Source organism: Lactuca serriola, chromosome 7 (genome assembly GCF_051521515.1).
Source record: "Lactuca serriola cultivar US96UC23 chromosome 7, Lser_US96UC23_V15, whole genome shotgun sequence".
Classification (NCBI taxonomy): domain Eukaryota; kingdom Viridiplantae; phylum Streptophyta; class Magnoliopsida; order Asterales; family Asteraceae; genus Lactuca; species Lactuca serriola.
Window position 1 is genome coordinate 17,297,812 of NC_136414.1, and position 14,294 is coordinate 17,312,105.

Here is a 14,294-nt window from a genome sequence, read left to right on the forward strand (position 1 = left end):
TAATTACCAATATATGTTTACAATATACTAAAAAGCAATAAAGATATAAAACGAAAACCAAATATAAAAGTCATGTAACCAAATGTAATGATAATTAGTTAAACATAATGCAAAAACCATAATGCAAAAACCAAAATGCAAAATGCATGTTTACCATAGTCAATGCAAGATGAAACCAAAATCTAATGGTCATGAAAAATGAAAACAAATCTAATAGTTATGCAAACAGCAAAATGAAACCAAAAAATAAAGACCCTAAGTCATCCCTCATCAATCATCATCAAAGTGAAACCCAAGCTCCATATCCATATCTCCCTCCTCATCACCAGACATGCCGATATCTTCTTCTATCTTTTCATCAACCAACCCAAGTCCACTAGATCCAACTATTCCTTTTCCTCTATCATCTCTTGATGATCTAGTTGCATAAAAAGGCTCATTTATCCCTGAGGCTTTTTCCACAGCATCCCAAGTCAAATCTTCACCCTCAAACACTAAATTATCATCTTTATCCTCCTATAATCTCCCTAACAACCACTCATTGCTCTCATCTATTTCATTCAGAAGGATAGGATCAACATTGTCCTTTCTGTTGGTTCTACGATTCAAGGAACGATTGAACTTCACATAAACCATATCATTTAGTCTACTCTATGCCAATCTATTCCATTTTTTTTTGTGTGAAGCTACAATGAAAGAGATAAAGCACATTAGACATTTCATAGTGCATGTGTAACTAAAAAAAATAAACTAAATGTCACATAACATACATGTTGAAAGACTCCCCAGTTTCTTTCACAACTTGTTGCACTACATGTGAGGCTAAGCACACGTACAACAAAGTTTTGCAAGTTAGGGGTTGAAGATCCATATGATATCCACCACCCAGCTGTAGGAAACAATGTTTGAAAAAAATGATAATCTAACTTCATAATTATAAATCTATAATATTAATATAATATAATTAACATTTAATCTAACCTGGTGCTTTTGTCTTCCTTTGCCTGATTGCCATTTTATTACTAAATAAAGCTTCTGTATTTTGATATGTAACTAATTCGGTGGTTATCTTGCCTTGGATACTAGAATCTGGAACCAATCTCTCAATGCAAGCATATAATCCAGTCATAACTTCTTCACAAGAAGCGTTAATTTTGTTATCATAAAAGATTCCAGGATTTAAGTAATGTCCAGCTGCATGCAAGGGTCGGTGAAGTTGACATTCCCACCTTTGATCAATAATCTGAAAAGCTTTCTTGTACTCCTCTTTTTTGTTGAGAAACGATTTCTGAATAGTCTCCTTGGCTCGATCCATCGCCTCATAAATGTAACCCATAGCTGGCTTTTTCCCCATCCACCATTCTAAGGACCTTAACAAGCGGTCCAGTCAACTTAAGAGAATAGAGAATATTTCTCCAAAACGAGTCTGATATAAAATAGCCTTTAATCTTGTTTGCTATTGGGTTATTAGCCTTAACCCACTTGATTTTTTCCCACTCTTTTGACAAAACCATTTTTCTTAAATTGTCTTTTTGCTTATGAAATTGCGACAAAGTGATGAATGATGTTGCAAACCTATCAGATGTAACATTGGAATATTAGATAACATCATAACAGAATAATATATATAATTACACAAATTATAAGTTAAATATTAAGAGTCACAAACTGGGTAATAGCAGGTCTATGCAAGTTTCTTTGCTTGGTAAAGTTCCTCATCATGTTTACAACAGGAACATGGTTATATATGTACCCATTTGCCAACACACATCTCTTCAAAGAACTTTTCACCTTAGGGATTTACTTGCCAATGTCCTCTAACATAAGATCAATACAATGTGCCGCACATGGAGTCCAGTAGAGGTGTGGTCTTTTGGCTTCCAATAACTTTCCTAAAAAGATGAAAACAAAGCCATAAAATGTTATTTAATTCCATAAAATGTTAAAATTTGATTAACATTAATTAAAACATAAAGTGAATAAAATAAAACAAAATACAAAGTTAGAAAAAAATACATTATTTACCTGCTTTAACATAAGCCGAGGCGTTATCTGTGATAACTTGTATAACATTTTCCTCTCCCACCTCCCCAACCATGTCATCAAGAATGCCAAACAGCAGCTTTGCATCCTTTGAAACTTCGGATACATCCATGGATTTCATGAAGAAAGATCCACGTGGAGAATTCACCAAAAAGTTGATTATATCTTTTTGCACGACTGAATCACGCCACCCATCAGACATGATCGAACAACCTTTTTGAGCCCATTCTGTCTTGTGTTCTTCCTTGTTTTTTTTTTTTTTTTTTTTTTTTTTTGTAATGGTGGCTACTTCTTTTCTCAGCAATGGAACCCTTAAGTCATACATGCTTGGTGGTTTCATACCAGGGCCAAACTGACCAATTGCTTCTATCATAATATGAAAACTATCATATGTTGCAGCATTTAAAGGAATGCCTACACAAGTACACAACAATAACATCATAAAACAGATTCTATAATCTATAAGAGTATAAGATTAAAAATCATAAACATATAACAAGTTGATCAAAAAAAATAAATGTAACAACTTCTTTAAAGGAATACATTACCTGCATCATAAAACCATTTTGCTATTTCCTGACATGCTTTATCCCGTAGTTCTTTCCGACACACTTCATTTATCGTTTGTTGTTTCCCTCCTTTTCTACCTTTAATTGTATCTTCGGGTTTTGGAGTGAAAAACATATCAATTGGCCCTTTCTGTTTTGGTTTCTTTCTGGGAGGTAGTTTGCTACATCCTGTTATTTCAATACAATCTTCTTCTTCATCTCCATAATAGTCATCATCAAGGTCCTGTATCCTTGATACCATCTGAATGTTGTCCCTTGCTTCTTGTTTCATTTTCATATAATCTATCATTTCTTTCCGAACATGATCAGGGCATTGTGGGCACTTAGTAACATTCGGAAAACCTCCAACAAGGTGCTGTTTCATACGGCTTGCACCTCCCTTTGTTACTTTCAAACAAAAGGTGCATGTAAAATTGTTTCTAATGTTAGGGTCTTGCACACTATACTTTCTTACAGGATCTGTTTTGAAGCCGGATGAAACATTAACTCCATTCTCAGTATCCATGAATGAGAGTAGTATCCATGAATGAGAGTAGAAAGAATAACAGAGAAGAAGAGAAGAAAAGGTTAACTACTAACTTAACTGTCGATCAAGAATGAGGAGGGAAAAGGAGTAGAAGACTAATAGATAAAGAAAGAGAGAAGAACAAGATTGTCGTGTGAGACTGTGATCGTGTGATCAATTTGTCGTGCCTCTTTGTATTCTGGTACAGTGGTACGTAGATCTCTAGGGTAGAAGTAGGGCCGGCCAGAAATATTTAATAGTTGCATGGGGTTTTTTTTTTTTTTTTTTTTTTTAACATTATTCAAATAAATGGGCCAGACCATGATGCGCCAATGCGTAATGCGCTGGATGCGCTTGGAAGCGGACGCATTGCCTGACAACATGTAGGTCGCATCGCCCCACATGTTTGTTGCCCATAACCCAGCGCAACGCAACGTAATGGACGCATCATCGCATCAAGCGCGCTTTTTTAAACCAAGTACTACTTATTGTTTGTTTTTAGGAATCACATTTGTCTTGTTAAAACACACGCCTCGTTAATGTATTAACAATCAACGTTTTTGTTAATATATGATTATTTGATTATTTAGAACCAATAATTCAACTACAAAATTTCCTTAATAGCCTTTAATAGTTTAACTGTAGAGAATTAATCCATCCACTTTGAGCTTTTATGTATGCATTTTCTAGTGTTTAATTAAAGCTAACATAAGGACATAATAATATGAAAATATTATTGAATGGAGGGGTACCACTTGTCCAGCAACAATCCTTACCCTACTTTCTTAGCTTGCAATATTATCTTATTATTTTTACAAACTTAAATGACTAGGTAAAGGCTTTACCTAGTAGGAGTTGACAGGACATTTTACATGCTTTAATTCAAACGTAAAGTCTCAAGATACTGCATCTTGTTTTGTCTTCATACAACAAAATCACGGACCCAACACCATATATGCCTACATCACAATCGCAAATATGGTCTGCAGGAAAACTAAGAGCCAACGCCTTCATTAATGCAGCTTGGCATCTAAAAATCCATATTATTACTATGTGCACATGTTTGACTTATTCCTTTGCTTGATAGTATGAAACTCACATGGAGACTTACACCAAAGGGACACATCTTAGCCGAAACACATACCGATGTTGTTGTTTCAGGATGGAATGAACCCCTCACCACCTCCATTACATTTGCGTTGATGCATGTCGGGAATAGTTTTGAGGTGATAATCGGAGATCTCTAGGGAAATAAAATATAAACACAAGTGGGTCAGGGGGTTTATTAAGAAGTAAATGGGACAGTTACCTTCGCTGGAGATGGCATGACAATAGCTTTGGCGACTTCTTCTTCTCAGAAACCCTAAACGACAGCCACATAAAAACGCAACACTCTATCTCGGTTTCTAGGACTCAACGAAGCTGGATTTGACTTTCTTAAGGATGTGGTTACATCTTTGCTTTCGAGAAAATCGTTTTGTGTAAAGCCAAAAAGGAGAAACGGACATGGACAGGTCCGAAAAATCATAGGCCCATAAATTATTTTGCATTTCCTAGTAGACTAGGTTCATTCAATGGTCCAAAAAAATTAGCTTATCTTTTTTATTACTCTTTCAGCGCGCGGTCTCCAGCAAGAAAGGATGGAGCGGGAATGAAACATCATTACAGGAGGAATGGTACAAGCAACGATTTTAGTTCTTACTTTTGTTTCTTCTTCTTCTTCAATGATAACAATCAACTCAGTTCTTACTTCTATTTCTTCTAATCTTCTTCTTCTTCTTCACTGATAGCAGTCTTCTTTTTCTTTCTTCTCAAAACTCTGAAGCATACCAAATAACAACGATTTCAGTTCTTACAAATCAGAATTCAGAAATCAGAACCATTAAATTTTGAATTCAGAACCATCAAATTTCGACATCAGAAGCTTCATAATCTTACCTGCTTGAGCCTTGAGGTTTCGAAATCAAAGGTAACATTAAACTTTAGTTTTTTTTCAAGGTTTGTTATTTCTAATTGAGTAATTTCTGATCAGTTTCTCTTTTTCTGATCAGATTTTGAAATTCAGAACCATCAACTATGAGTTTTCGTAAATCAGAAGGAAAAAGGAACACAGAATGGAGGTAAATTCGGATTTCAGATTTCAGCTTTTCTACTTTTTCATTTCTAAAAAATTCATAAATTTTGATTTTTCGTTTCTGATAACTTCTGATTTGTAAGAATTAACAACTAAATTTTGATATCAGATTGCAGGTTTTCTGATTTTTTTTAGAAGCATAACATTGTTTTTTTAATTTGAAGTGTCAAAAATCATAAGGTAATTTTTGGATTTCTGATATGATATCATTGTTCGTTTTTTCCTGATAATGATACATTTGTTCTTTTATGATCTAATATGATTTCTTTAAATTTTTGTCTCCGATATGTTATTTGATTTATTATGATTTTTTATATAGTTTTGATACCTTCTCTTGGTGATTTGAAGTGTGGAAAATCTAGAACCAAGAAGAAATCTACAAATCCTAATTCGCAAATAAGGTCGTTTCTGTCTTTTCTATAATTTACGATGCCTTCTAGATTAAAAAAATATGTATCTAGATATGAAAAACGTAAGAAGAAACAAAAAATTGAAGAAGAAAATAAAACTCAAGCAGGATCTATGGATAAGTGTATAACAAAAAAACACAAAACTTTCTGGAAAATGAAACAAAACTGTTAATGAAGATAATCTTAATGGTAATGATTATGTTGATATTGATGTTAATGATAATTATAATGATAATGTTGATGTGAATGATAATCCTAATGTTGATGTTGATGATAATGTTGATTTTCATATTTTTGATATATTTGATCCAAGAAATTAGGATGTTCTTGATTCTAATATGATAAATATTTTAGCATTGAAAGGTCCTAAAAGAGATTTATCCATTATAAAAGGTCCTAAAGATAAACATTTAAGAAGATTTACTGCAACACATTATACTAAAACTTTATCAAATGGGGAAAAATATGATAGAGATTGACTTGTTTATTCTAAAGAAATTGACAAAACTAGTATGGAACATGTTAAAAATATAAATACTTGGTATAATTTGCATTTACAATTACAAAAAAATAAAATAAAACTATTGATAATGTGGCTAAAAAACAATTAAAAAAAGAAAAAGGTAATTGAAGACAAGTTTTGTTGAGAATTATCTCTATTGTGAAATTCTTGCTAAACATAATCTTGCTTTTCGTGGTACTAATGAGAAAGTTTATGAAGATAATAATGAAAATTTCTTAGGCTTATTTGAATTGTTGGCTGATTTTGACATGGTTTATTATGAGCATATACAACGTATTATAAATGAATTTGGTATCCATAAACATTATTTTGGGCATATGATATAAAATGAATTAATACATTTTCTTTATTCCGAAATAAAATCTATGATTATTAAAAAAAGATAAAAAATGCAAAATATTTTTCTATAATACTTGATTGTACTCCCGATATAAGTCACCAAGAGCAAATGCCTATTATTTATGATATGTAGATGTTTCGTCAAATATTGTTTGCATTGAAGAATCATTTTTATGGTTTCTAGATGTAAATGATACAACCGGCCAAAGACTTTTTCATGTTTTACAAAATGAACTGAATTTGTTTGATCTTGACATTAATAATGTGTGTGGACAAGGTTATGATAATGGATCAAATATAAAAGGAAAATATCAAGGAGTGCAAAAAAAAACTTTTAGATATAAATTCTGGAGCTTTTTATACTCCTTGTGATTGTCATAGTTTGAACTTAACTTTGTGTGATATGGCTAATACTTATGGTAAAGCTAAAGGTTTTTTTTGGAACAATACAATGTATTTATAAAGTTTTTGCAAATTCCACTAAGAGATGGAAAATTTTAAAAGATAATGTGAAAGGGTTAATGATAGATGTCATTTTATGCATATTTTAGGGTAGTTTTTATTATCATTTAGCATCATATTTTGTACATTTTCATGTCATTTATTTAAATAATGTTCATCTCATGTATTTTATTAGAATTTTCGTACTGCTAGCATTTTTTATGTCAATTTTAGATAATTCGAGTGGAGCAGTGCTTTGGGAGCAGTTGGATGCGTGTTTGGAGCTTAAAATGGAGTTACAAGTGAAGGAAGATGTTGAGAAATACTTAAAATATGTTTTGGTCAAGAAACATTTGATTGAGTTGATCACACAAAGATAGAATGTGCAATCTGAAGCTAGAGGATGTTGCTGGCAACTTTGACCCATTGTCAGCATTTTGACCATATCTCGTGAATGGTAACTCCGACTCAAACCTAGACATAATGCGGGACAATTTTCATGTTTGTGAAAAAGGCAAAATCTGCGATTACATGGCCCAAAAAATGTGATATCAAGTGTGATCGCATGTTTGCCACGAAGCTTCCCATGGTCAAATTAAGTCGTCTGGAAGTCATCCGATGTGAAAAGCCCAAACATGTGATCGCATGTTGTCCAAAAAAAAGCCCAGAACATCAATTTACGTCATTAAATCGGCCCGATACGTGTTTTTAAGAAAACCTGTGATTGCATGTTACCAGATTCTTGTTTCGAAAACTTCCACCTTGAGTATAAATACAACCCTCATAATCAGATGTGAAGGGGAGATGCTTCCAGACGACGAAAACCACTTCTAAAGGTGATTTATGATACTTTTAAGCGACTTTTGGAGATCTAAAGATTGCGAATCATCTCACACATTTAGTTTAGTATATTTATCAGTAAATGTTTCTTTTATCTAGTTTAGTTTCGTTTTTAGCCATGTCTGGCTAAACTTTTTATTTTCGGTTCTACATAGACTAATACTTTTCATGTGATTAGTTTTTAGACTGATTTTCGTTTTGTATTTCCATATAGATTTTTCAGTTTTGAGCTTAATAAATGTTTGGTTTTTAATTCTTGTTAGTCTAATCACCTAGATAGTATTTTTATCATTCTAGTTAATCAGTTAAAAGAATCCGTAATTGTTTTTGTCAACTGGTATAAGTAACAAGTATCAGATTGGTTTTATGTTGGGATTTAAGTCTGGTATAAACTGAAAAATCATATCTTTATGCTTCCGAGCTTGTGAGAAGTATTGGGTATTGTTGGGAATTTTACACAGATCATAAAGCTGTTTTTCTGATTTAATTAAGAGTTTGTTTAATTGAACAGTAAAAAGTTAGGGTTAATTCAAAGAGCTTGTTTTGATTAACTAATTTAGGTAAAAGAGATTATACTAGAGCTTTTTATTTTTCTCAGTACCAACTTAGATAGAACACATTCTGAATAACCAGATCTGAACTAGTTGCATGATTAGGAAAGTCGCAACATAATTGAAATCGTTTTTAATAACGATTTTCGTTTAATTTAATATCACTACAAATTTTAGTTTTTAGTTAATTCAAAAACCCCCTTTTTAATAATTTCTATTTTGGCTAGAATGTGCCTGATGCAAAAAAGGCATTGACCATTAGGTTGTGTCCTTGAGGATTCGACCCTGCTTCCCTGTGCTATACTTTTAGTGTAACCATCAGTGATATTTTTAATTGTTTAAATCGGGTGCAACAAATGGTCTTAACAAATTGGCACCATTTCTAGGGACGCAGTGCCTTCTAATAGTTTGATGCCCATAATTTTTCATTCAGGTACACCTTTATCTTTTAATCTAGAAATCGAGCGAACTACAAGGAAACTGAAGAAAGAAGCAGCAAAGAGAAAACAATCAGCTGATTCATCATCATCTTCAGTACCTCCAGAAATCTCCACACCACAAGGAACTCCCTTGTGGAACGAATTAGATTTGTTTCTTCCAAAAGTATCCCTATCTTTACCTTCTAATCGTATAAAACATACTCTCCTCCACCCTCAGTCAAATATGAACGCACATATTCTTTAGAATCCGAATCTGATGAAGCAGAAAAGACTCTCAGAGAGTGGGCTACTCAAGAAGTCAATCAACAACCCCTCTGTATCACTCTTCCAGAAGCCCGAAACTTCGAACTTAAATTTAGGCTAATTCTTCTTCTTCCCACTTTCAGAGGATTGGAAAATGAAGACCCACATAAATTCCTTAAGGAATTTCATGTGGTATGTTCAAGAATGAAGCCACATGTTGTCACTGAAGATCAGATAAAGTTAAGGGCATTTCTGTAACATACATAAAATTCATAAAAATTTCAACTTTTTAAAACCAACCAGAAATCATATTTGTTTACAACATAGTTTTCAAAAGATGTTTAATATCATAGGTTTCCTAGAAATCGTAACACAAAACACGAGGAGGTGCACGATCAAGCCTTCGCCTTCTTGCGATCATCTGAGGTACCTGAAACATAATCTAAAATTGTAAGCCCAAAGCTTAGTGAGTTTCCCCCAAAACACCAACACATAACAAAACCAGAATAATACAATAAACAACATGCATATAGAACCTTCAGTATGACTGGAATGCCTCACCGGCCTACAGTCTATTCGGTACGCTCACAGGACCTTCAGCATGACTGGTACACCACCTCGGGCCTTCAGCCTATCTGGTACATTCTCCAGGCCTTCGGCCTGACTGGTACGCCCTACTGGCCTTCAGTCTATCCGGGTGCCCTGGGTTTGTTGTGTTGGAGCATGTAAATGCTGTAACATCCCGTTTATTAAATAAATAAATGGATAAAAAAATTAATAAACGAATAGTGGCCCTAAAATCCATAATATTTAGCGGGGTGTTGGTTTCGGGGAGCCAAACGATATAATTTGGGTTTTCAGGGGTTAAAGTGTAATTCCAGGATTTATTTTGTAAAGATTTTCAGAGGTCAGAGAGTGTTTGGTAAATATTGGACCTAAATTTAAAGATTTTGGAGGCTGAGGGGTTGAATGGTAATATACGGACTTCAATTGAAAATAATTTGTAGAGGAGGGGTTGTTTGGTAATATAGTGGGCTTGTTATGAAAGGATTTTTAGACGCCGGGGCTAAAAGGGTAAATTATGGATTTGGTTTGAAAGAAAAAGAAGAACGAGGGACTGATTTTGTCATTATGGAAGGAAGTTTTATGGGAGTCGGGGTATATAACCCGTCATCCCCCGTAACCCTAACTCTAAAGCAATACAGATGCCACCTTAAGCTTCCACTCCCTCCAGCCGCCAACTCCCTATTGTCGCCGGAAAACCACCACATAGCCATTGTACCAATCCCGTTGCAGACGAAGTACTTTGCACCCCACGACGTGTTAATCGGGGGTTGTTGGGAGGATCCGTCAGACGCTGCCAAACCCTAGCCGCCACCGTTCTCGGTGAAGACGTGCCACCTTTTTCCATCCCCAACCACTGCCGACTGCCGTTGTGAACAACTAATGTCGTCATCTCAATTTCTTACGACTACTTTCCTTCCGGCGAGATCGAGTGGCCACCGTGAGCATCCGTTGTCACCATCTTTCTTCTTTTCTTTCCGTTATCCGCCTTTGTTAGCCACCATTGTGTCGCTAGTGATGTTGGTGTCGTCACCGTGAACCACCAGGTGGGTGGTTATGTTCAAATTTCCGAGCAAGGATGTGTGGGTGTGTGATTCTGCTACTAATGCTCATGTGTGTCTTTTGTTTGGCCAGATATCCCAAGAGAGCCACCACCACCACCACCATGAGGTGGTGGCTAGCACCTCCGACCATCGCCTGCCACCACAAGGGTGGCTGTGTGTGTTATATTATGTGTGTATTTCTTTTGATAACATGTTGTATGTACATTATCTAGACGGAAAAACCTGAAGAAAACCCACCACCACCACCGTGAGGTGGTGACTGTCGCTTTCTACAACCACCAACCGCCGTGTTGGATTGCCAGTTAGATGCTTGAACATGTTTTAGTCCAAAATCATAACCACCAACGCGAGGTGGTGGCCACCGCCATGAGCCGCCAATGACCACCACTACCTGAGGTGGTAGTGGGTGGTGCCTGACTTAATTAATAATTTATTAACCTAAAGCTTAACAAATGGACTAATTGGACCACGATTAGGTTGGAAACCCTAATTAGGGTTAGAAAACCCTAATTTTTGATATGTTAATTTGAAATTGTCAGGACCCGCATATTTGGACCATTGGATTGGAAATATGGATTAATCCTGACCACATTGTATGGTTCACCTAGTAAAGTAATGGACTTAATGGATTAAGTACTTAATGGGTTAAGCGAGAACACTCAACCCTAATCATCATTTTATGTGAAAACCCTAAATTTGCTTCGGTTCTGATTTGGGCCTTTCTATTGGGCTTTGGTGATTGGGCCATTGATGGGCCATACAAGAACAAGTATATTGACTAGAATATTTGGATGGGCTTTAGGGTAAGGCCCATGTGAGGGGTTTGGTCCTATTTTGGAAAATTAGGCCATAAATAGGCCATAATTGTGGCTTGATGATTATAAGACATTGGACAATCGGAATGCCAAGTGTTGGGACTAGAATAAATGGTTGGGCATTAGGATAAGACCATATAAAGGTTTGGGCCCAATTTGGAAAATTAGGTCATATGTTGGGCTTTGGTTCCTTGTTTTACTTTTGGGCCTTTAGATTGGGCCTTGGGCTTGAATCAAGCTAAGTTGGGGGTAAAGTAGTCTTTTACACCAAGCATGGACTTATGGTTATGTGTTGGAACCCAATTATTAATTGGGTGTTATTTTGATGTTGACAGTTCAGGAATATGTCATCCAGCAGCTAGAGATTTGTCCGCGGGACTTCAGCAGTGCGAGGTGAGTTACATTCCTGTAGGAGTGGGTCGAAGGCACCAATTCCAGCCCGCTAGTGGTTGTTTATAGTTGAGACGATTGTCTTTGTAATAATTGTCTGGTATGCCACTATTTGTTATGCTTTATGCGCTAGGATGCTATTATATTTTGTGATAGTGGTAGGAGGGGTGAAATAGTCCCCCGTTACCGGTTGAAAGAGACCGAAGGGGGTAGACGGTATCCATATATTCCTAGCAGTAAGCTTATGATATGCTATTATGTGGTAGTGGTAGGGGTGAAATAGTCCCCGTAACCGTTTGAGATAAATCGGAGGGTAGGTCGGGCACCCAGATATGTCTAACAGGTCGGACACCCCGGTATGTCTCACAGGGGTAGGTTGGGCACCCCGGTATGCCTAACAGAGGTAGGTTAAGCACCCCGATATGCTTAGTAGGGTAGGTCGGGCACCCATATATGCCTGACAATATGTTTATTGTATGGTATGTGGTATGATGGGGGAACTCACTAAATTACATGTTTACGGTTTTCAGTTTTGGTTTCAGGTACTTCTTCTTCAAAAAGAAAGGAGTCGGCATGATTGCAGCGCATCATACCATGTTTTCCACACATGAGATCTTTGAGATTATACTCTGATATTGTTTCATTATAACATGTTTTGATTATTGACATACTAGTTTTGATATGGGATGACACTATGGATGCTTTTTATACTTTTGGTTTTATAATAACTTAATTAAAAATGAAAAATTTGGTCTTGCATTTTTGGGATGTTACAAATGCTCTACAAATTATGAGTGATATTTAGGTTGTATTTTTCCCTTTATTGTATTGTTGGTGTTTTCTCTCTCTTATATATAAAGAGAGAGTTGGTCATTGTAAAATTAAGAGTGCACTCACAATGTAGTTTTTAGAGAGAGAGAGAGAGAGAAAGTGTGGTGGGATTTCTACCACCAAGGGAGATTTATCTCTCCCAATAATGTTCTTCATGTAATATTTTTATCTTTTTTCTAGTTTATGGAACTAGTCATCTTCATGTTCTTCATTTTTATGTTCGATAAATCTCAAGATATTATTTATTCCGTATCCACCGATCGTCAAAATGGGTTTCAACAATTAGTATCAGAGCCATACCTTAAAGGTTCAAGCGACTGGTTCAAGGGAACGACTCTCATTCGGTGTTTATCTTGAAGATTTTTCGATTTTTGCAAGAATTTTCGGCTTCAAATCATAAATTTTTATGATGAGTTTTTCTATTTTTAAGTGTTGATTCTAGCTTAGAAGAATAAAAAAGTTGCTCATTGCTTATTCATTTTTCTACTGGAAAATCAAGTTTATAATGTTCTTATTATGCTTTTGAAGAAAAGAAGAAGAAAAAGGGAGAATAAATTTTTGTGGTCTCTAAAACTGTTGAAGAATTTGTTCCATGAGGTGTTTATTCTTGGAAATGAGACAAAATTATGGGCTTTTTATTGAAGAAAGTGGAGGTTTTCCTTTGAAGATTTTGTCCAACAACTTTTGTTCATCCAAAGGTATGAACTTCTCTTGTTCATCAAATATTATTGTTGGTAGATCTCTTATGTTAGAGCTTGGACGTATTAAGTTGTTTGCAAAAGGCTTTTGTCCTTGCTACTCTTTTTGGAAAAGTGATATCCACTTTAATTTCCCTCCAAAGACAAAAAACCATGTGACTTGACCAATCCCATCACCTTTTGTCCCTTTAAACCCCTGCACACTCCACCTTTTTGCCTTCCCAACACCTATTTTTGATCCAAAATGCTTTAGAAAAGATTCCCCTTATTAAAATATGAAGAAATGGCCTTTTTGGTATCATTTTTTCCATGAAAAATAGCATTTTTCGTCATTAGCTTAGCCTCCTCGGTTCCCAGAACCGCAGCCCAAAAACTGCCTCCCAGAGTCTCCTGTTAAGCCTCTACGGTACCCTTCTCAGTCATGGTCCTGGAGCCCCTCTTAGCTGCGGTAATCTTCTCAGACCTTGTACCCTTAGCATCCTCCTCTCTTCATTTTTCTGACCGCAACCCTTCTCAGTTGTGGTACTCCTCTCAGACATTATACCCACAATCTTGTTCTTTTCTCTTCTCGGACCGCAGTCATCTACCGAAGCCTTCAATCTTCAGTCTCCTACCGTAGCCACACCTAAAGACCTCCTACCCCAACCTACCTTTAACTTCAGACCGTTGTTCTTCCACTATAGTTTCGCACTGCAGTTCTTCCACTGCACCTCGCCACCGCATCCCACACTCTTAGCTACCGTAACTAGTCTATCCCTCTTAGACTTTGGTACCTACCCTTCTCAAACCCGCCATTACCCCTCTCGACTTTGGTACCTCCTTCTTCAGCTCCTCTTCTCTTTCAGCCTCCCCCTACTTTCCTCCTCCTTCCTCCTCCTCTTTCAGCCTCCCCCT

The 14,294-nt window shown here is 35.9% G+C and overlaps 1 protein-coding gene, 1 long non-coding RNA gene and 1 pseudogene across 8 annotated transcripts; 1 reads left to right on the top strand and 2 right to left on the bottom strand.

Annotated features, from left to right (window-relative positions):
• Positions 1 to 270: 270 nt before the first annotated feature.
• On the bottom strand, positions 271 to 1,722 carry LOC145063769 (uncharacterized; annotated as a pseudogene).
• A 78-nt stretch (positions 1,723 to 1,800) lies between these two features.
• On the bottom strand, positions 1,801 to 3,117 carry LOC145063770 (uncharacterized). The gene is made up of 3 exons (XM_079011354.1): positions 2,592 to 3,117; positions 2,026 to 2,457; positions 1,801 to 1,892 (listed from the first exon to the last, which is right to left on the bottom strand). The coding sequence occupies exons 1-3, from the start codon at positions 3,115 to 3,117 to the stop codon at positions 1,801 to 1,803; spliced, it is 1,050 nt and encodes a 349-aa protein (XP_078867480.1).
• Positions 3,118 to 4,527: 1,410 nt separating this feature from the next.
• On the top strand, positions 4,528 to 8,057 carry LOC145061899 (uncharacterized). 7 transcript variants are annotated; one of them, XR_013687324.1, is made up of 6 exons: positions 4,528 to 4,631; positions 4,735 to 4,793; positions 4,908 to 5,086; positions 5,169 to 5,237; positions 5,361 to 5,431; positions 5,571 to 8,057. It is a non-coding gene; the product is annotated as an uncharacterized LOC145061899 (long non-coding RNA). The 7 variants fall into 7 exon arrangements; XR_013687325.1 differs by having other exon boundaries at positions 4,529 to 4,631; positions 4,911 to 5,086; XR_013687327.1 differs by having other exon boundaries at positions 4,530 to 4,631; positions 4,943 to 5,086.
• The last annotated feature ends 6,237 nt before the right edge of the window (positions 8,058 to 14,294 follow it).

Excerpts from the sequence above, each read along its gene's own strand:
- LOC145063770 (XM_079011354.1), bottom strand. The coding sequence starts at position 3,117 with ATGGATACTGAGAATGGAGTTAATGTTTCATCCGGCTTCAAAACAGAT. Across the intron at positions 2,458-2,591 it reads AAAATGGTTTTATGATGCAG|GCATTCCTTTAAATGCTGCA; the intron begins GTAATGTATTCC and ends GTACTTGTGTAG. Across the intron at positions 1,893-2,025 it reads CTCGGCTTATGTTAAAGCAG|GAAAGTTATTGGAAGCCAAA; the intron begins GTAAATAATGTA and ends TCATCTTTTTAG.